This window comes from Ovis canadensis, chromosome 1 (assembly GCF_042477335.2).
Source record: "Ovis canadensis isolate MfBH-ARS-UI-01 breed Bighorn chromosome 1, ARS-UI_OviCan_v2, whole genome shotgun sequence".
Classification (NCBI taxonomy): Eukaryota; Metazoa; Chordata; class Mammalia; order Artiodactyla; family Bovidae; genus Ovis; species Ovis canadensis.
The window spans coordinates 275575500-275596076 of record NC_091245.1 but is presented as its reverse complement, the minus strand read 5'-3'; the positions used below and the strand labels follow the sequence as shown (position 1 = coordinate 275596076).

The 20577-nt window shown below is 42.4% G+C and overlaps 1 protein-coding gene across 3 annotated transcripts in view; it reads left to right on the top strand.

Annotated features, from left to right (window-relative positions):
• The window catches only part of COL6A5 (collagen type VI alpha 5 chain), a 167131-nt gene that overhangs the window by 23676 nt on the left and 122878 nt on the right, over positions 1 to 20577 (top strand). For all 3 annotated transcript variants that reach the window (XM_069568288.1, XM_069568289.1, XM_069568287.1), the window contains 4 exons: positions 3580 to 3675; positions 5292 to 5882; positions 9575 to 10207; positions 15853 to 16413. In XM_069568288.1, coding sequence (XP_069424389.1) covers positions 3609 to 3675; positions 5292 to 5882; positions 9575 to 10207; positions 15853 to 16413 — 1852 coding nt within the window. In that variant the 5' untranslated portion in view covers positions 3580 to 3608. The remainder of the gene's footprint in view (positions 1 to 3579; positions 3676 to 5291; positions 5883 to 9574; positions 10208 to 15852; positions 16414 to 20577) is intronic.

Genomic DNA, 20577 nt, shown 5'->3' with positions numbered 1-20577 from the left:
AGATGTAATTTTTGCTCCTCTATAGATAATGCATTTGTTTTTTGTTTGTTTGCTTTTGGCAGTTATCCTTTTTCTGTTGTTTGAGCTTCCTGGATCTGTAGTTTGGTGTCTGACATTAACTTGTGGGAAATTCTCAATCGTTACTGTTTCAAATACTTCTTCTCCTCTCTTCTGCTGGTATTTCCACTACACATTTATTATACTTGTACTAGTTGCCCCCTAGTTCTTACATGTAATGTTCCATTTTTTTTTCTTTGCGTTTCAATTTTGGAAGTTTCTATTGATAAATCCTCAAACTCAGAGATTCTTTCCTTAGCTTAGGTCCAGTCTACTAATGGCTCCATCAAAGACATTCTTCACTTCTGTTACAGAGTTTCTAATCTTTTGAATTTGCTGCTTGCTTCACACATCTGTTCTTGCATGCTGTCTACCTTTTTCATTAGCACCATTAGCATATTAATAATTTTTTATTTTCAGAGAGTTCTCCTTTGAGTGTAATTTTTTAAAAAAGATATACAATAACAAGCATTGGTGAGAATGTGGAGAAATTGGAACCTTTATATCTGCTGGTAGGAGAGTAAAATGAGGCAGCCGCTTTGGATAGCAATTTGGCAGTTTCTAAAAATGTTAAACATAAAGCCGGCAGAAGATAAAACATTCTTCTAGGTGTCTACCAAAAGAAATGAAAACATATACCCGCATAAACATTTGTACATGAATAGTCATAGCAGCATTATTCATAATAGCCAGTAGGACAATCCAAATTTCCCACAACTGGTGAATAGTTTATATGTTGTATATCCGTATAGTAGAATATTGTTGTTCCTCAGTCACTAAGTCACATCTAATTCTTTGCAACCCCTTGAACTGCAGCACTCCTGGCTTCCCTATACTTCACTATCTCCTGGAGTTTGCTTAAACTCAGGTCCGTTGAGTTGGTGATGCCTTTCAACCATCTCGTACTACTCAAACATAAAAGGAATGTCACAACACGGATAAATCTTGAAAGTGTTGTGTTAAAGAATCCAAACACAAAAGGCCACAGGTTATATGGTTCCATTTATATTAATGTCTAGAATGGGTAAATCCATAGAGAAGAAAGCAGATCAGTGATTACCAGGAGCTTTGGGAAGGGGAGAATTAGTAACTGCTGATGAGTATGGGGTGTCATATTTGTGTCATTAAAATGTTCTGGAATTAGTGATGATGCAAATCCTGCTAATAAACTGAAACACATTGAATTGTCCACTTTAAAGGGTTAATTGTGTAGAATGTGAATTACATCTTAAAAATAAAACTGATTAATAAGTAAAATATATGATGTGTTAGAATATGATGACTATAGATTATTGATTAATAAGTCATTGATGACATGATTCAGCTACTAACTACCAGGGAGCCTCAATTTCTTCTTTGGCAAAATAAGGGTATAGTCTAAATGATCTGTAGGGTGACTTCCAAATCTAGTTTCCAGTGATTCCCTCAATCTTCCTGCATGATTAGCAATTTCAAAATAACTGCTGAAAGGTCCACCCTAGAATAAAATACAGCCCTTATACTTTAGATGTTTCATTAGAGGCATCTCTATTCTTGAGTATTGGTTATTTTATGTATTTCCCTATTAATCAAAACAACTTTGACTTGGTAGAGTTTCTGTAAGATTATAATTTCCCATGAAGAATATTTCTAATTGATTGTGAGCTTGTGAAGAGAAATACGGAAGTTAAAGTAATTTAAAAAATTGGGTATAACCAGAACTGACAGAACAATTTTCACAAGGGATTAATGAAGAAAGAAATGTGGATAGCTGTTGGATTTTTGAGCCAAGTTGTGAACATATACAATAGTTACTGTTGACATGAAAATACATAATCAAGAATAGTGACTTCATACATTCTGCGAGTTCATAGATTTTGTATAAAGCTTATAGAACAGTGCTTGAAGTCTGGTCTCCATGATCACCTGTCTGGGTTAGGATGCTGGATTCACCACTTATCAATACCAAGCCACCTGTGCCTGTTTCCTTATCTGTCATGTGGATATATTCACTTCATGGGAAATAGATAGGGAAACAGTGGAAACAGTGTCAGACTTTTTTTGGGGGGGGCTCCAAAATCACTGCAGATGGTGACTGCAGCCATGAAATTGAAAGACGCTTACTCCATGGAAGAAAAGTTATGACCAACCTAGATAGTATATTCAAAAGCAGAGATGTTATTTTGCTGACTAAGGTCCGTCTAGCCAAGGCAATGGTTTTTCCAGTGGTCATGTATGGATGTGGGAGTTGGACTGTGAAGAAAGCTGAGCACCGAAGAATTGATGCTTTTGAACTCTGGTGTTGGAGAAGACTCTTGAGAGTCCCTTGGACTGCAAGGAGATCCAACCAGTCCATTCTGAAGGAGGTCAGCCCTGGGATTTCTTTGCAAGGACTGATGCTGAAGCTGAAACTCCAGTACTTTGGCCACCTCATGTGAAGAGTTGACTCATTGGAAAAGACTCTGATGCTGGGAGGGATTGGGGGCAGGAGGAGAAGGGGACGACAGAGGATGAGATGGCTGGATGGCATCACGGACTCGATGGACGTGAGTCTGAGTGAACTCCGGGAGTTGGTGATGGACAGGGAGGCCTGGCATGCTGCGATTCATGGGGTCGCAAAGAGTCGGACATGACTGAGCGACTGAACTGAACTGAAGATGGTTTTGAGGATTAAATAATATGATGCATAAAGAACACTAAGAAAAATATCTGAGCCATGGTAAGGACACAGCAAACATTAGCATTAGAATAATTTTCAACAAATGGCTCCTCTGGTGGCCCAGATGGTAAAGATTCTTCCTGCAATGCAGGAGACGCAGGTTCAATCCATGGGTTGGGAAGATCCCCTGGAGAAGTTAATGGCTACTCACTCCAGTATTCCAGAATTCCATGGACAGAGGAGCCCTGTGGGCTACAGTCCACGGGGTTGCAAAAAGTTGGACCCAATTGAGCAAGTGCACACACACAGAGACATTTTCAAAAAACTCTCAAACACTTGATGAATACTTTCCTTGTAGTTCAGACGGTAGAGAATCTGCCTGCAATGGAGACTTGGAATCTGCCTGCCAATGCAGAAGGCAAGAGACTTGGGTTCGATCCCGGGGTTGGGAAGATCCCCTGGAGGAGGAAATGGCAACCCACTCCAGGATTCTTGCTTGGGAAATTCCACGGACAGAGGAGCGTGGCAGGCTACAGTCCATGGGGCTGCAAAGAGTCAAATACGACCGAGCAACTAACACTTTTCACTTGATGAATGTTTTAAACGCCCCCTACACTGCTTTGACAAATACAGTGTTTACAGTGTATTTTGTTCTAACTCAATTTTCTCAGTTATTTATAGTTATTTCTTGTTAAACAATGATATATTTCATATTATAAATGACTTTTTACAGAATAAAAGCAAGAAAACTATATTTTGCTTGAAATATACATATATTTTTCTTGAAATATACAAGAAATATATCTTAAAAAACCATATGTTGTGCTTTTACAATATGAAAACAATGTTTTTCATATTGTAAATAACATTTTTTTTTTTTACAGAATAAAAGCAAGAATACTTCGCTAACAAAATGAAGATCCTGCTAATTATATTCGTTCCTCTCTTTTGGACTAAAACACTGTCATATCAGAGCCCAGGTACCAGTATATTTTATATTTATTGTTATTAGGAAAATAAATATTTTTATGTCTCAACAAATCTTTATTTTAATTAATAGAAACAAGGGATGTATTTCTTTACTGAAAAATTGAGGTAGATGGAATTTATTTGTAGTTGGTGATATACAATGTCGAGCGTACTTAAGCTTTCAAAGATGACAGAAAGCTGTGTGCAAAAGCCATGAATTATGCTACACTTGGCCAGAAAAACTCCAATTATTCCCTGATTTTCTGAAGTCCTGATGTTCCATGTCTCTATGAATAGAGTCAGCCCATTTGTTTTGTAGGTCAGTTTGCAACTTGGCTTTAATAAAGGAAAGAAAAGGAAAAAAAGGAACCCCACAGAGGAAATTATATGTATATAATAATTAATATAAAACTTTCATATCCCATATATATGTAGAATATGAAAGCTAGATTTTTTGTATTTATAAAAACATCACTCAAAGAAATATTTTTAACTCTGCACTGTGCCACCCTCAGATTTCCTGATATCAGGGTCACTTTTAAAGAAATATCTTGCTTAGTTAAACACTTACGAGCAGATCACTAATTGGGAGGGTGGAGGTGGCTGACCATTTCTGCTAGAGTCAACACTGGTGGTTTTTCCCATTGTCCAGACTCTCTTTATGAGGTATGAATACACTTCCCCACCCCTAGTTGCTGTGAATATTGCCTACAGTGTCTGACAGCAGTACCTCACTTTCTCAGGAGAATTGCCCTTGGCTTTCCCAGAGCCACCTCACCCAGGAGGTTATGGCTGTAATCCTGCAATCCTTCTCTCCAATTCTTGGGGAAGGTCTGTAGCTGATAACTGACTCCTGTTAGTCGCTAGATTGTGTCCGACTTTTTTGTGACCCCACGGACCACAGCCAGCCAGGCTCCTCTGTTCATTCAGTATTTTCCCAGGTGAAAATCCTGGAGTTGGCTGCCATTTCTTTCTCCAAGGGATCTTCCCAACCCAGGGAATGAACCTGTTTCCTGGATTGACAAGCAAATTGTTTACCACTAAGCAGGGGATGAAACTGTGTTTCCTACTTTGGCAGGTGGATTCTTTACCACTAAGCCATCCCTCTTGAGCCAAAGAGGGATGCTCTGGTGTGAGGAATGTACCAGAGTCTCCTCAAGTCAAGCCACACCCTGCCTCTCTTCCTCTGCCTCCCCTCAATCAAGCTCCCGTTTCCGATCTGCCTCTGTGATCTCCAGCCCAAGACGGCTGCTTCTTTGCTTGATACTGTTATAAAAGCTGCTTTTAATCCACAGGCCACTTGGCAACTTTCTGACATCACATTGTTTATTCTTTTAGTATAATATCAAGTTGTTTGGGGTTCCACAACCAAACAACAACAAAAAATGTCGGTTGCCTTGGCACAGAGTTGCGAAAGAAAAAATCTGTTGTTAACATTACAGAAGTCCTCTTGTTTGACACTTTAGCATAAACAAGTACAGTTTCCTCTGTTTGACCTCCAGAAGACACTTTCCTTGGGATTCTGAGTTGCCCTTAACACTAGGACATAATCTCAAAGGAGATGTGGTTAAAATATCAAGGCTAAACCATCACCTTACTTGGGTTTGTCGTCATCTTATTTTGATAGGGCCAGGCCCTGAGTATGCTGATGTGGTGTTTCTGGTGGACAGCTCCGACCACCTGGGAATTAAGTCCTTCCCGTTTGTGAAGTCCTTCATCAACAAGATGATCAGCAGCCTCCCCATAGAGGCTGACAAGTACCATGTGGGCCTGGCCCAGTACAGCGATGGGCTCCACAGAGAGTTCCAGCTCAGCACCTTCAAGAGCAGGGGCCCCATGCTGAACCACCTCAAGAAGAACTACGGGTTCCTGGGGGGCTCCCTGCGGATTGGGAAGGCTCTCCAGGAGGTGCACAGGGCCTACTTCTCAAGCGGGAGGGACAGGAAACAGTTTCCCCCGATCCTGGTGGTCCTGGCTTCCGCCGAGTCCGAAGATGCTGTTGAAGAGGCTGCTGAAGCGCTCCGCAAAGATGGGGTGAGGATCGTCTCGGTGGGGATGCAGGGGGCATCTGAGAAGACCCTGAAGGCCATGGCCACGGGCCAGTTCCACTACAGCCTCCGGACAGTCAGGGACCTCAGCACATTCTCCCAGAACATGACGCAGATTCTCAAGGATGCAGCTCAGTACAAAGACGGAGCAGCCCACTCTGATATAGAAGGTAAGGAGGCCCTTGGTTGAAGAGGTGTCCCACCCCCATGCAATCTGACCCAGAAAGCCATCTCCTATTATCTCTAAGGTGCCACCCACCAGAAATCTCTATTTCACGCAGAGATGTAGAAGACCTCCTTCTCATCAACTTTCATTCCGATCTCCTAAAGCTAAAAGGAGACTACCACAGCTTCTCGTTTGAAAAAGGCTCTATTTATGTCTTAGGAAAGTTCTGCATAAGACCTCCAAAGAGAAGACCTTTGAGTACAGATAGTTTACTTAGGGGGTAATCCTAGAAAGCCTTAGCAGAGAGAGGGTGACGTGAGACAGGAAGCCATACACGCAGTGTTGGTAAGCAGGTGGAACAGGTCAGCACACTCATGGAAGGCGCCCAGTAAGTGTACTGCCCTGCTGGGGGGGTCCAGTCATTCCATCCGGAGTGAGGTAGAAAGAGTTTCTAGCAAATGGATTTTCCTGACTGCCTCTGCACTCAGTTGATAATGAGAGGCTATTCTGAGTAGGTGCTATCTAGTTCTAAGACTCAAGGAAGCCACTTGGTGTGGTAAAAAGTGCCCTTACCACAGGTCAAAAAGACGCAGACAATGCCACTAGCTGGCTGTGAACTTGAGGAAGTGATGTCTTCTCTGTGAGCCTTGCATCAGCACCCTCATTTGTAAGATATAAAAGTTGGAATGATCTTGAAACTTTTTTCCTGCTCTCATTCACCAATTCCTTGGATATCACTATGGACTGATTTTGTAATCAGACCAGGCTATGCCTTAATAACAACCTACTCCAGTGTTCTTGCCTGGAGAATCCCAGGGACAGGGGAGCCTGGTGGGCTGCCGTCTATGGGGTCACACAGAGTCAAACACAACTGAAGTGACTTAGCAGCAGCAGCAGCTGCGTGCCTCAAGAGAAAGCAGACTTCCCGAATAAGAAGTTTATTGATTTGTCTTGTCACATTGCAGGATTAGTGCTCAGGTAGACCAGTTGTTTTGCTTCTATTTAAAGAATTAGGCTTGTGTTGGCTCTTCCATCTTCAAATATTACTTTCGAGGTGCCCTGGGAATTGGTATGCAGCTGGTGAAGGGGAAAAAGAGGGAAGGTCACCTATGGGATGAGTTTATGGACTAAGCTTAGAAGAGGCACGCATTCTGCTCACATTTCTTTGGTATGATCTTAGCCCCATGGCAACACCTAATTGCAGGTAAGGCTGGGAACTATGTCTAGTCCTGTGAGCAAGAAGAGGAAATGGGTTTGGGTAAGTATTGGGCAGGCTCTGTCACAGTTAGTGTTGCCTCTGAAGCACCAGGAAGTACTTTTACCTCCACTTTTCCCATCCTTCATTCCTCCTGCCTTGGGGAAAATAGCAAGTTCTCAGAGCACGTGTACTTCTCCTCCTAGAGAGAAAACCCTCCTGTGACCCTTCCCTGGTGGCTCAGACAGTAAAGATCCTCCTGCAACGCAGGAGACCCGGGTTCAGTCCCTGGGTTGGGATGATCCCTTGGAGGAGGGTGTGGCAACCCACTCCAGTATTCTTGCCTGGAGAATCCCCATGGACAGAGGAGCCTGGCAGGCTACCATACGTGGGGTCACAAAGAGTCTGACATGACTGAGTGACTAAGCACATGAATGAAATGTGACCCTTCACCTTGGGAATCTTGGAGATCTTACAACCCTGTAGATAGCCTGAGGTCTCCATGACAGTAGGGCTTTACCACCTTCTTAGAAGGCTCTGGGTACTGACTGTGTTTCTCTCATTCCTCCTGATTTATTTCATAGCAGTATACGGTTCAACAAGGGTTGCTTGTCAGGACACTATCCTTCCCTTTGAAAGTGAAAGTGTTAGTCACTCAGTGATGTCTGACTCTTTGCGACCCCATGGACTGTAGTCCGCAGGCTCCTCTGTTCATGGAGTTCTCCAGGCAAGACTGTTGGAGTGGATTGCCATTCCTTTCCTGATCCAGGGATTGAACCCAGGTCTTCCACATCGCAGGCAGATTCTTTACCATCTGAGCCACCAGGGAAGGCTAGAGGTTAAGAATAGGGTTTTGGAGTCTGCATTCAAAGCCTGGCTTGGCTGCTAAGGGCGTTGAGTAAGCTGCTTAACTTCTGAGCTCCAGTTTCCTTACCTATAAAGTGAGGATAGTAGTGTTGGCCTTATGATATGAGTGATATGACTTGTATGGAGTTTGGCAAACAGTTTGTAATAGCTATTTGCAAATAAATGCTGAGCTGAGCAGGCCATGTTGAAAGCTTGTTTTAGCCATATAATTGGGGGGGGGGGGCGGTTCAGAGTACATTAGGAGGTTTATGAGAATTATAATTCCACAAATACTTCTGAGCTCCTACCAGGTACCAGGTACTGGAGAGATAGAGATAAATAAGATATGTCTTTTGGCTTCTAGAGCTCACTATTTTATGGGTAGTTTTTGGCAAGATTTGAGCTTATCTCTCAGCTGCACTTATCACAGCTATGGTTCCCGCATCTGTGCCTGGAGTGGGTATTTTCTGTGCATGTGATATACTCTCCCCTGCATTCCAGATTTATAGAGCCAACTGCTTACCTGGCATCTTCAATAGACCTCAAACTCAGCATGTCTGAAACAGAGCTCTTGACTCCTCCCTCTAACCTGTTCTTCCCCCTATCTCCCCTACCCTGGAAAAGGACACAACCAACATCCTCTCAGTTGCTCATGTCAAAAACCTAGGTGTTTTCAACACTTCCTTTTTGTTTCCCAGCACATATCTAATTTATCCTCAAGTCCACTCTATCTCTAATTCATGTATCAAAAGTACTCTTGTTATCTTTGCCCAAGAACCATTCTCTATTTCCTGTATTAGGGCAATTACTTTTAAGTAAATTTTAATGAGTTCATTGTCTCCCTTCAGGAACTAGGGTGATATTTAAAAGATGTAAATAAGGTCATGTGCGTCCCATATGATTGGACCTGGTTCCCTCTGACCTCATCAGTCATCATTCCCCTCACTCATTGGCTCCAGCTACTCTGAGCATCTTGCTTATTTCTACTTCTTGCTTTTCTTTCTGCCAGAATTATTCTTTTATTTTTCAAACAATGTGTAGCTGAATCTTTCTCTTTGCCTTTCTCAACCTAAATGTGATCCTTTCAGAGAGGCCTTCCCTAACTTATTTATGTCTCAGATAATTGAGTTCTTACCCCACATCGCCAACATAGGGCAGCTCATTTTAGACACCTGTTTTCTTCCCCTTGTTAGCATTTATTATGGTCTGAACTAATATAATCTATTTTTCTGTCTTCCCCATAGAGTAAGAACTCCCTGAGATCAGAGATATTTCCATGAACTCATACCTATATCTCAGTATTTGAAAGTGGCAGTAGTTCGTACTGGTAATGGTGGATTTGGAGGTGGTGGTTGGTAGAGGTGCTGGTAGTCATGCTGGTGGTGACGCTGGTTGTGAAGATCATGATGATGGGACGCGATAGGAAAATAAGACACATTGTTCAGATAGGGGAAGAGCGTTTCAAGCTCTCTGAAATCAATGGCCAGTGTAAATTTTGCTCAGAATTTTTGTTTTTTTTTTCAGCAAAAAATTGCTAATTCTATTTCTCATGACTCCCTCCATTTTCCCTAATGATGTCTGACAATCTATACAGTGGCTTTCTCACTCTGAGCCAGGGGTCTGTACTAACCTACCTGCTTTTTCTCTCTCCATAGTCCCCTTTCCCAGGGCCTGTAAGAAAGATTCAATTGCCGACCTCATGTTTCTGGTGGATGAGGCCGTTGGGACCACAGAGAATCTAAGGCTTCTGCAGAACTTCCTGCAGAACATCTCCTCCTCCATGGATGTGCAAGACAACTGCCTGCGGCTTGGACTTATGAGTTACAGTGACAGAGTCGAGACGTTTTCTCTTCTGAGCTCGAGCACAACCCAGTCTGAATTTCAGCAGCAAATCCAGAAGCTTTCTCTGCGGGCTGGGAGATCCATTGCTGGAGCTGCCATTGAGCAGCTGAGGAGGGAAGGCTTTTCGGCATCACATGGCAGCAGGCGGGCGCAAGGAGTGCCCCAAATAGCAGTCCTGGTTACTGACAGGCCATCGGACGACAGCGTGCGTGAGGTGGCCCTCGACCTCCGGCTGCAGGATGTAACCGTGCTTGCTGTGGGTATTGAAGGGGCCAACAAGACCCAGTTGGAAGAAATAGTGTCTTACCCTCCCCAGCAGACCATCTCCATGCTGCGGTCCTATGCAGACTTGGATAATTACAGTAAGAAGTTCTTAAAAAAGCTCCAGAATGAAATATGGTCCCAAATCTCGACTCGTGCTGAACAAATGGAACTTGATAAAACTGGTATGTTTAAAAAAAAATACCTTTCATATTATAAAAGTAATAGGAGCAGTTGTCAAGGGTGGGAGCAGGGGCAGGCTCAAGGACTTACTGTAATTGGGTAAAGGAATTTTGGGGGTTATGAAAATATTCTAAAGCTAGATTTTGGTAATGGCTTCACTTCATACATTTTCAAACCTTATGACTTTCCTGCTGCTAAGTCACTTCAGTCGTGTCCGACTCTGTGTGACCCCATAGACAGCAGCCCACCAGGCTCCCCTGTCCCTGGGATTCTCCAGGCAGGAACACTGGAGTGGGTTGCCATTTCCTTCTCCAATGCATGAAAGTGAAAAGTGAAAGTGAAGTCGCTCAGTCGTGCCCGACTTTTAGCGACCTCATGGACTGCAGCCCACCAGGCTCCTCCATCCATGGGATTTGCCAGGCAAGAGTACTGGAGTGGGGTGCCATTGCCTTCTCCAAACGTTATTAAATGATTGCAATGGATGTTTAAGCATGTAAATCATACTGGGATAAAATATAAAAATTGTAATTATAAAATAGTTTAATAGTGTTGATGAACATAAAGAAAAAAAATAAAATCTCTTGTAGTCTTATCTTTCAGATAAAGCCATTCTCAACATTTCTCTTATCTTTTAGTCTCTTCTCTCTCTCTGCACTCATGGACACACAAACGCATGCACACACATTTAAAAAAAAATGATGTAACATGGGTATCAGTGCTGTTGAAGAGAACTTTCTGTAATGATGAAAATGTTCTTTGTTTTCACTGTTCAGTAAGGCAGCCACTAGCCAACTTTGGCTATTGAGCACTTGGAATGTGGCTAGTGAAACTGAAGAAATGAGTTTTAAGTTTAACTTAGCTTTAATTTATTTTTATTTTAACAGCCACATGCTGGTGGCTGGCATATTCGAGAATGCAGGAACACACTGTTGGGTACTTGTATCATTTACAATTACTTCTGAGTGTGACTAACAAAAGGAAAAAATATAGCAGTGATTTAGATACGATAAAATGATTTTCTGTTTCACAAATAAGTCCTTAAGGTAGGTATAAAGAGCTGGATGGTACACCAGTGTCAGTGTCTAAGTTATTTTCTTGTTTGTGGTCTCTATTCCCAGTATCATAATCCAAGATAACTGCTCCTGGCATTACATTCACATCCAGCAACTAGAATGATGAAAGAGAAGGAAAAGGCAGGGTTCCCCCTCCTTTTCTTCAATGATATTCCCGGGAATTACACATACCATCTTTGCTTACATCCCATTGGCCAGAACTTAGTCACATATCACTCTTCATTAATGTAATCTTTATTTGGGGCAGCCAAGTACCTCGGCAAATTAGCTGAGAAGAGAGAACGGATGTTAGGGATAATCAGGATGATATGCCTTACTCCCTTTTATATCAGCCTTATACCATGAACTTTTGTCCACCTCTTTAAATATTCATTGACAATATTCTTTTTAGGTTGGGAGTAATAATATTCCATCCTCTGGGTATAACAGAATTTGTTTGACATATCCTAAATTGTTGGATATAGGGGTCATTGCCAGTATTCTGCTCTTATGAAAATCTTAGCAGGGATCATCATTATACTTATATCTTTGTCCACAACTGAATCTGCTATAGCCTTACCAAGTTCTTTTCAAAGGTGCCAGGACATACAGACAAAACATACTTGATGTGACCTTGAGTTTATCTAGTTCTGAGCTCTCTGCTGTCTTCACACATTTCCCTGCAATAAAATGCTTTCCAACAATTAGACTCAAATTTGGCAGCACCCACCTGGAAAAGAGTCCTCCAATCGTATTAAAGGTTAATTTTAAATTCACATTAGTCAGCTGAAAGTGTAAGGATCCAATCCTGAGCCAGCCCTGACTTTCCTCTTGCGTGTATACATTACACAGCAGCAGCAAAGAACCAGTGTCCCATTACCTCCCGTGTGATACAGAGAGGAGTCCTTCAGAGTGGCAGCTGCTTTGCTGTAGTATAAAGTTTAAGGCATAAGGGGATGTGTAGTATGGTTCCTCTCAGAGAGTTTGCAATTACATGACAAAAACTATCGTTGCCATTATAGAATTTCTAAATGGGAAGAAATGGGACCAAGGCTAGGACAAGGGCTAGCCTTATCTTCCATAAAGCCTCAGTAAGTGGCTTCATATTCATTCAGTGGCTCTCAAATATTGGTACCTGACTTAGGTTGGCTTCCTCAGATGTAGATGTCAGGTAAGGATTCACGTAAAATTGATGTATCAAAAATATACCCAGGAAAACTGGAGATCGGTAGGGAAGTGAGGATATGGGACCAGGAAGGGCAAGATGGTAAGCAAAGTCCCATGGAGGGCCAATTCCACTGAACCATTCTAGAGACAGTGTGGGTTAAACCTTGGAGTTGTCCTAGTCAGGGGGCAATGTAACCAAAGAATTTATATTCCAGCACAGAGGAGGAAATGTTCATTTCCAGACGCTTCTGGCTCAAGTAAAAACCAAAAAGGATTTCAACAACCTGAGCAGCCAACCACCTCTAGATACTGGTGCTAGCTGTTTAAATGAAAGTGCTGGGAACTGGTTACACAAAAATCCTGGTAAGGGATTTGAGGGGATATTGGTGGAGCACCCACAGTGTCTACTATAAATTTATCAGGGCTTCCTGAGGAGATATTGTTAATAATTCAGTGGCCCAGTCCAATGACTCAGTGTCTACAGGTAGGGAGGCATTTTAGAAAGCTCTCCAATGAACTCACACTAGCAATATCTGAGAACCACTACCTCAGTGAATTTGCCATGGTCTGCAGTGAGACAGCTTTACCGTTTCAAAATGGTCAAACACAGACAACCAATCTCTACTGACTTAGTCACTGCTGTGGCCACCACCTCTGACGCTGTCTCTAATTTATTTAATGGAACTTCATTAAAGCAAGGAAAATCTCACATTAACCAAACCAGGAGACTGATGGATGAGAAAAGATTGATGATTATCTTTGTAATGAAACTATAGTGCCAGGGACCTGGACACCGGAGACCATATTCCTCTGAGAAATATAGTCTCTCCCTGTAGACATATATACAAGTGGGAAGCTAGACTGTAAGCAAAAGATTGCTGGAGGATGTGGAATCAGAGCAAGGGAGTTAGTTTTATGACTTAAATGTCTTGTGGTGTTCAGTCAGGGGAATGATTCTATTTTAAAGTCCAATATATAGATCCGTATCTCTAGATAACTGTGCAGGTGAGACCTTGCCCCAGGGGACACATTTTTCTTCAACCCTGTCCAACTGAACTTTTTAGATGGATATATTCTGTAATTACACTGTCCCATGTAATAGCCACTAACCACATGGAACTGTTAAGCACCTGAAATGTGGCTTTTGCAACTGAAGAGTTGAATTTTAAATTTTATTTAATTTTAAGCCATTTAAGCTCACATGTTAATAGGAACATGTGACTAGTGGCTAGTGTATTGGACTGGCACAGCTCCAGGATGGGTTGGATGGGCATTGCCATGGTTACCCCCTGGGACTTGAATTTTTCTCTCCCTCATTACTGATCACCACTTTTCTTTATTAGATGTATAAATCAATTCATTCTGGTCTCTATCAAGTGTTTCTGTCTGTCTGGGGATCACACTTGTCTTTTGCAGATAACTGCTTACCTTTTCCCTAGTACTTTATATGTCGATTTCATAGTTTAATTCTCAGAGTCAAGCTTATTTTCAGTGTTTCTGATTTCTTAAGAGCCAACTCCCCATAGCCTGAAGTAGTGTCAACAGCTATAAGTTACCAACAAGCTATCAAGAAAGAAAATATTTCTGAAAAGACTAAATTGTCTTGTATTTTAGAGACCTTTTCACATACTCAACCAGGTGATTGTACACATAACCTAAAATTTAAAGGTATATTTTTTTCTTCTACCCAATTTAAAAAATGGCTAAGTAGAGTAGGGAAGAGACTGTTAGGAAAGTTAAAGCACTTTTTGACAGAGCATCTGCTCAACAAAGGAAAAATATTGAGAGCTCTCTGATTTACAATTTCCTGTTGAAATCTTGTGATGTACCAGGCCTGAACTGGGCAGAAGCAGAGAACAAGGCCAAGTCTCTGCCCTCATGGAGCTGACATTCTGTGTCAGGAAACAGGCTGTGCTCAGGAACGAATGAATAATAAAGTAATTTCAGGAAGCAATGGGCCTCATAAAGACAGTAGGCAGGGTAATGGGGTTGATGATGATGATGTGCTTTAGCTGGAGGGGAAGAGGACTGCTAAAGAACCGACGTTTGAGTTGACATGTCCATGAGATGAGAAGGGGCCAGCCTGTGAAGATTTGGGGGGAAGAATATTTCAGGAAAGAGGGCAGGCACAAAACTACAAGAGGAAGCCCAGTGTTGTTGAAACACAGTGAGGAAGATAAAGAATTGCTAGTTCTCTTATGGCTCGGCTGGTAAAGAATCCCCCTGCAATGCAGGAAACCAGGGTTTGATCCCTGGGTTGGGAAGATCCCCCGGAGAAGGGAAAGGCTACCCGCTCCAGTATTCTGACCTAGAAAATTCCAAGGACTGTATAGTCCATGGAGTTGCAAAGAGTCTGATACAACTGAGCTACTTTCACTCACTCACTCAGAAATAGGATGAGAAAGAAAAGGAGGAAAATATTAGTGTTATTTTTCATTTTAAAATTCTAACTACAGTGATAAATCATTTAAGTAGAAGAGTAATATGGTCTGGTTCTAGTTTTAAATACATTATTCTATTTGTTCCAGGTTAAAGAGGTTATTGGGGGAGTAAGAACAGAAGGCCATCTGAATCTATTTCTCAAAGGAATGACAAGGCATAAATTACAAATGCAGGCAGGTGTCAATATCAGAAAATCAATTTTAACTAAAAGCCTGGAGGTTTGGGAATCTGGTTCTTAGTCTTTAATTCGCTGACTGCATGACCTCAGTGACCGGGCCTCACTCAGTTTCAATTTCCTCACAAGGTTGTGGTAAGTTTCACAGGAGAAAATGGGTCTGGATGTGCTCAGTGAAATGTCCAGACCTCAACTGAAGTGTCCTCATTCTTCAGAAGCTGTTACCGAATCCAGACTCACTCTGCTCTTGATACACAATAGGCCGGTACATCTGAGATATGAGGTGTTAAGGCAAGGAATAACAACTTTATTTGGAAAGCCAGCAGACTGAGAAGATGGCAGACTAATGTCTCAAAATAATCATCTTACAGGGCCTGGATGCCATGTTCTTTTATAGAACACAAAAGGGGAGGAGGTGAGGAAGTAAAGTAAAAAGATCATAAGTTTTGCAAGCATCTCCTGCAAAGGCCAGACTCAGGGAGGAGGGGGGTGTGTGTTACTTTCTTCTTTTTTCAGCCATTCACATGTGGACAGAGTCAGAAATGTTTCCCTGAACAAAGGCACTTTAGCGTACCATTCAGGCAGGGTGGCAGAGTTCCCTAAGCAGGCCGTTATGTATAGACAGTACCCTTTTAGTGAACAGAAGCAACTAAAGTAAAAGAAACAGATCCAACATGCAGTCAGATTTTGTTCTGTCCTGTAACAGCTTCACAGCCTCAGGCTCCTCTCCAAATCGTCCTGCGAAGTTCTCTCCAGGTTCTCTCCAGAGAATTAACAGAGAATGTACTTTCTGTTTTCAATTTTTCTGCAGGCTGTCTGGACACAAAAGAGGCTGATCTCTATTTCCTCATCGATGGCTCAAGCAGCATTCAGAAAAAACACTTTGAGCAAATCAAGGAATTCATGTTGGCGGTGATAAGGATGTTTAACATTGGTCCAGACAAAGTTCGAGTAGGAGCTGTGCAGTATTCCCATAAGAAGAAAGTGGAATTTGATATCAATGACTACCTTAATGATATGAAATTAAGAAAGGCTGTTTTTAACATCAAGCAACTTAACGGCAGCACTCTAACTGGGGCAGCCCTGGATTTCATGCTGCCACTGATGAAGAAGGGAAGGAAGCAGAGGAAGAATGAGGCACCCTGCCACCTCATTGTCTTGACCGATGGGATGTCTGGAGATGCTGTCCTGGAACCCGCTGAGAGACTAAGGGCTGAAAATATCACCATCCATGCGATTGGTATCGGGAAGGCTAACAGAACACAGCTGCAACAAATTGCTCGGGAAGAGGAAAGGGTTAGCTTTGGGCAGAACTTTGATTCTTTAAAAAGCATCAAGAATGAAGTTGTTCACAGTATCTGCACTGAGAAAGGTAAGCAAAACAAAAAGGCTTTCTTATCTGTACTTTCTTAGTTGTTTCAGGGGCACTAATAGGCCACGTAGAGGAGTGATGCGACCATTTGTCTGGCTCACGTTTTGCTGAAGAGGTTCAGCCCCTGACTCTAAGCCAATTGCCAAGGTGGGAGAATCCCTCTGTAGACAGCTGCCCTGAGGTCATCTTGGAAGCTGTTAAGTGAGAAGGCTGCTAAGGATGCTGCTGCCTTCACCAAGCCCACTGCCATGGAGGTGAAAAAAAGTGAGAAAGTGAAAGTGTTAGTTGCTCAGTCTTGTCCAGCTCTTTTCCACCCCATGGGCTAGCCCACCAGGCTCCTCTGTCCGTGGAATTCTCCAAGCAAGAATACTGGAGTGGGTTGCCATTCCCTTCTTCAGGGGATCTCCCTGACCCAGGGACTGAACGCAAGTGTTCTGCACTGCATGCAGATTCTTTTACCCTGAGTTACCAGGAAGCCCTATATTTGTGTGTGTGTGTGTGTGTGTGTGTGTGTGTGAGAGAGAGAGAGAGACACACACTAATGGAGGCAGATGAGAACAGTGGACAGAAAACGGGCTCTGGTTTTCAGTGGGTTAGGATTCAACTCATTTCATTACTTGAGACTTGTACTTGCTCATCTATAAAATTAGGACAGTACCTCCATCAGAGTATCCTTACAGTAAATACCAACTGTTATTTCTTTATTATGAAAGTGTACCTAAGTATATATGTAACCCCTGCTTATTTTTATTTATAATGCAAACACATACTTGCATTTTTGTTCTGACTAAAAATTAAGTAACAGAAGTTAGGAAGAACAATGTGAAAATTCCTGCTGTGGACCTTGAATGGGTTACTTACCGTCTACTTGGCTTGGTCCTGTATGTGCAGGCTTATTATGAAGCTTAAAGGAAATAATGCATGCGGCGCATTTAGAGGAGGGCTTAGCCTATGGTGAGTGCTACATAATATGTAATTATTGTAAAAGTTGGTCAAGGTGTTCATCAGTATGGAAAAGAAAAGGATTCTCACTTTACTTGAACTTACAAAGGTGAAACTGTGCTGGAATTTTCTTTGAGTCACTAAAATCCAAAGAAAAATAAGCCAGCAAGTAAGTGACATTGGCAGTAAAATCCTAAGCCATAACTTTATTGATCTTTCTCATCCTGTTACGGGCAGGAGTAAAGCTGGGTCTTCAGGATGTCTTAGAAACAGTATGAATACAAGTTCCTTTATGTTTCCTGGAGTTGATGCCAAGGAAAGTAAAAAGATTTCAGGAAAAATAAAATAGATTGCATTTTAGGTCTTTTCAAAGGCAGGGACCAGTCCAAGGAGGGACAGGATATTTCTTATTTGTCAAGTAGTTACAGTCCATGTGCCCAAACCCTGGCGCACCTGAAGGAGGAGACCAACTGTGGACAAGGAAATGAGCCACAGGATGGTGAACAGAGAGGCAGAAAAACCAAGATGCCAAAGCTGAGGGGCCTAGAGAAAAAACGGATTCCTCTCAGAGAAGACGTGGATGGAGTGAGGCACGGGGTATCTATTCACGGGCAGGTTAAGAGGCTCTAGCAAAACGGCCCCATTCCACACAACACAGAATATGGTTTTTCTCTTGTGTAGTTGTCCGGGGTGAGCAGTCCAGGTCTAGCAAAGAGGCAGGTCCTTTTGCAACACATAGTAACTATCTGTAGGTCAAAGATGGATCTCCACACCCCATCTTCCCTTTGTGGAAAGGGAGATAGGACCAGGGGCATCTCATCAGGCTCAATTGTTTTATTGTTCAGACCCAGAAGGGGTTAAATCACTCCTCCTCATAGCTACTAAGAAATCCGCAGTCCCAGGGCCACATCTAGCTGCAAGGAAGCCTGGGAAATGTAGTCTTTACCTGGGTGGCCATCTTCCTGGTTGAAATTCTTTTATTGACATAGAGGAGTGGGAGATGAGGAGGTTCAATTCAGTTCAGATGCTCAATCGTGTCCAATTCTTTGCGACCCCATGGACTGCAGCACTCCATGCCTCCCTGCCCATCACCAACTCCTGGAGTTTACCCAAACTCAAGTCCATGGAGTCAGTGATGCCATCCAACCATCTCATCCTCTGTCATCCCCTTCTCCCGCCTTCAATCTTTCCCAGCATCAGAGTCTTTCCCAATGAGTCAGTTCTTCACATCAGGTGGCCAAAATATTGGAGCTTCAGCATCAGTCCTTCCAATGAATATTCAGGACTGATTTCCTTTAGGATGGATGGGTTGGATCTCCTTGCAGTCCAAGGGACACTCAAGAGTCTTTTCCAGCGCCACAGGTCAGAAGCATCAATTCTTCGGCCAATAAAGTTCCATCTAGTCAAAGCTATGGTTTTTTGATGAGGAGGTAGACCCTGTGGATAGTGAGTGCATGTAGAAATCTCCCCCTTTGACATGTTATTTGTGGAAGAGAGCATTCCACACTTCCCAGCACCGGGCATTTGCCAAGACCCTCAAACGTCTTTGGCAACTTCCCTGTTCACAACTTTCAAAATGGCCCCAGGGCATCGTCGATCTCAAATGGTTTTAATCCCCCTACTGGGCCTTATGTTGTTGTTTTCCTGGTTGTTTAGTCTCTATGTCATGTCCAACTCTTTGCAACCCCATGGACTGTAGCCTGCCAGGCTCCTTTTGTCCATGGGATTTTTCCAGGCCAGAATACTGGAGTAGGTTGCCATTTCTTTCTCCACAGGATCTTCCTGCTTCAGGGATTGAACCTACATCTCCTTCATTGGCAGTTGGGTTCATTAGCTCTGAGGCACCAAGGAAGTTCCGGTGGACCTCATATAAATTATTAAAAAATAGTAAACATTTGGAAATTTGCTGTATGTCTCAGGGAACTAAAACAGGGGGTCTGTATCAACCTAGAGGAGTGGGATGGGGAGCGACATGGGAGGGAGTTTCAAGAGGGAGGAGATATATGTACACCTATGGCTGATTCATGTTGAGGTTTGACAGAAAACAACCAAATTCTATACAGCAATTATCCTTCAATTGAAAGTAAATAAATTTTTTAAAAAAGAAAAGAAAGTAAAAAAAATAGTTGGCATTTTTTAGTTCTTCTATGGTGGATGATAACTGGTCATATACAAAAAGTATGGGATAGATTCTGTGAGGACTGAGGAAGGGCTGGTAAGAGAATGGCAGTGATAACTAAAGAAGGGGTTAAGACTAAGGAGATACATGCTAAAGACAACATGCTTACAATTTATGCTATATATATGTACTATGGTGCATATGTGTGTATACATATGTAAATATACATATGTACACACACATGGCTTCCCAGGTGGCTCAATGGTAAAGAATCTGTCTTCAGTGCAAGAGATGCCAGAGATGTGGGTTCCATCCCGGGGTTGGGAAGATGCCGTGGAGGAGGGCATGGCAAGCCATTCCAGGATTCCTGCCTGGAGAATCCCATGGACTGAGAAGCCTGTCAGGCTACAGTCCACAAGGTCTCAAAGAGTCAGACAGGACTGAAGCAACTGAGCATGCATGCACACACACACACACACACACACACACGAATTAATAGCACTTTTTCATGTCTTATAGAAACTGATCTATGTGTGTATATATGTACAGATATGTATGAGGTGGAAGTGCAAGGGTTAGTCACTCAGTTGTGTCTGACTCTTTCTGACCTCATGGACTGTAGCCCACCAGGCTCCTCTGTCCATGGGATTCTCCAGGCAGGAATACTTGAGTAGATAGCTGTTCCCTTCTCCAGGGGATCTTCCAGACTCAGGAATCAAATCTGGGCCTCCCACACTACAGGCAGATTCTTTATCATTTGAGCCACTATATATATGCATATATATGCCCACTTCCAGTCCATATCAACACATTTTATGTATTAATAAAGTAATAGTCCCTGTTGAATGGATATGTGCTTACTAATGTACTTATTATCTCTAGTAAAAACTTTTCACCCCAATTTCTAATATTGATATTTTTAATTGCTTTAAATTATCCCAGAAAAAAATGCTATATAAAGGTTACTTAGAATTTTGGGCTTCAAGAATACACATTAAACCCTGAAATATTAGTCATATTAGTGCCAAAAATTGATTGCTTTTCTCTGACTTTCTTTGTTGATCACCACGGCATCCTTAACACATGGCCTGATGCTTGCCATT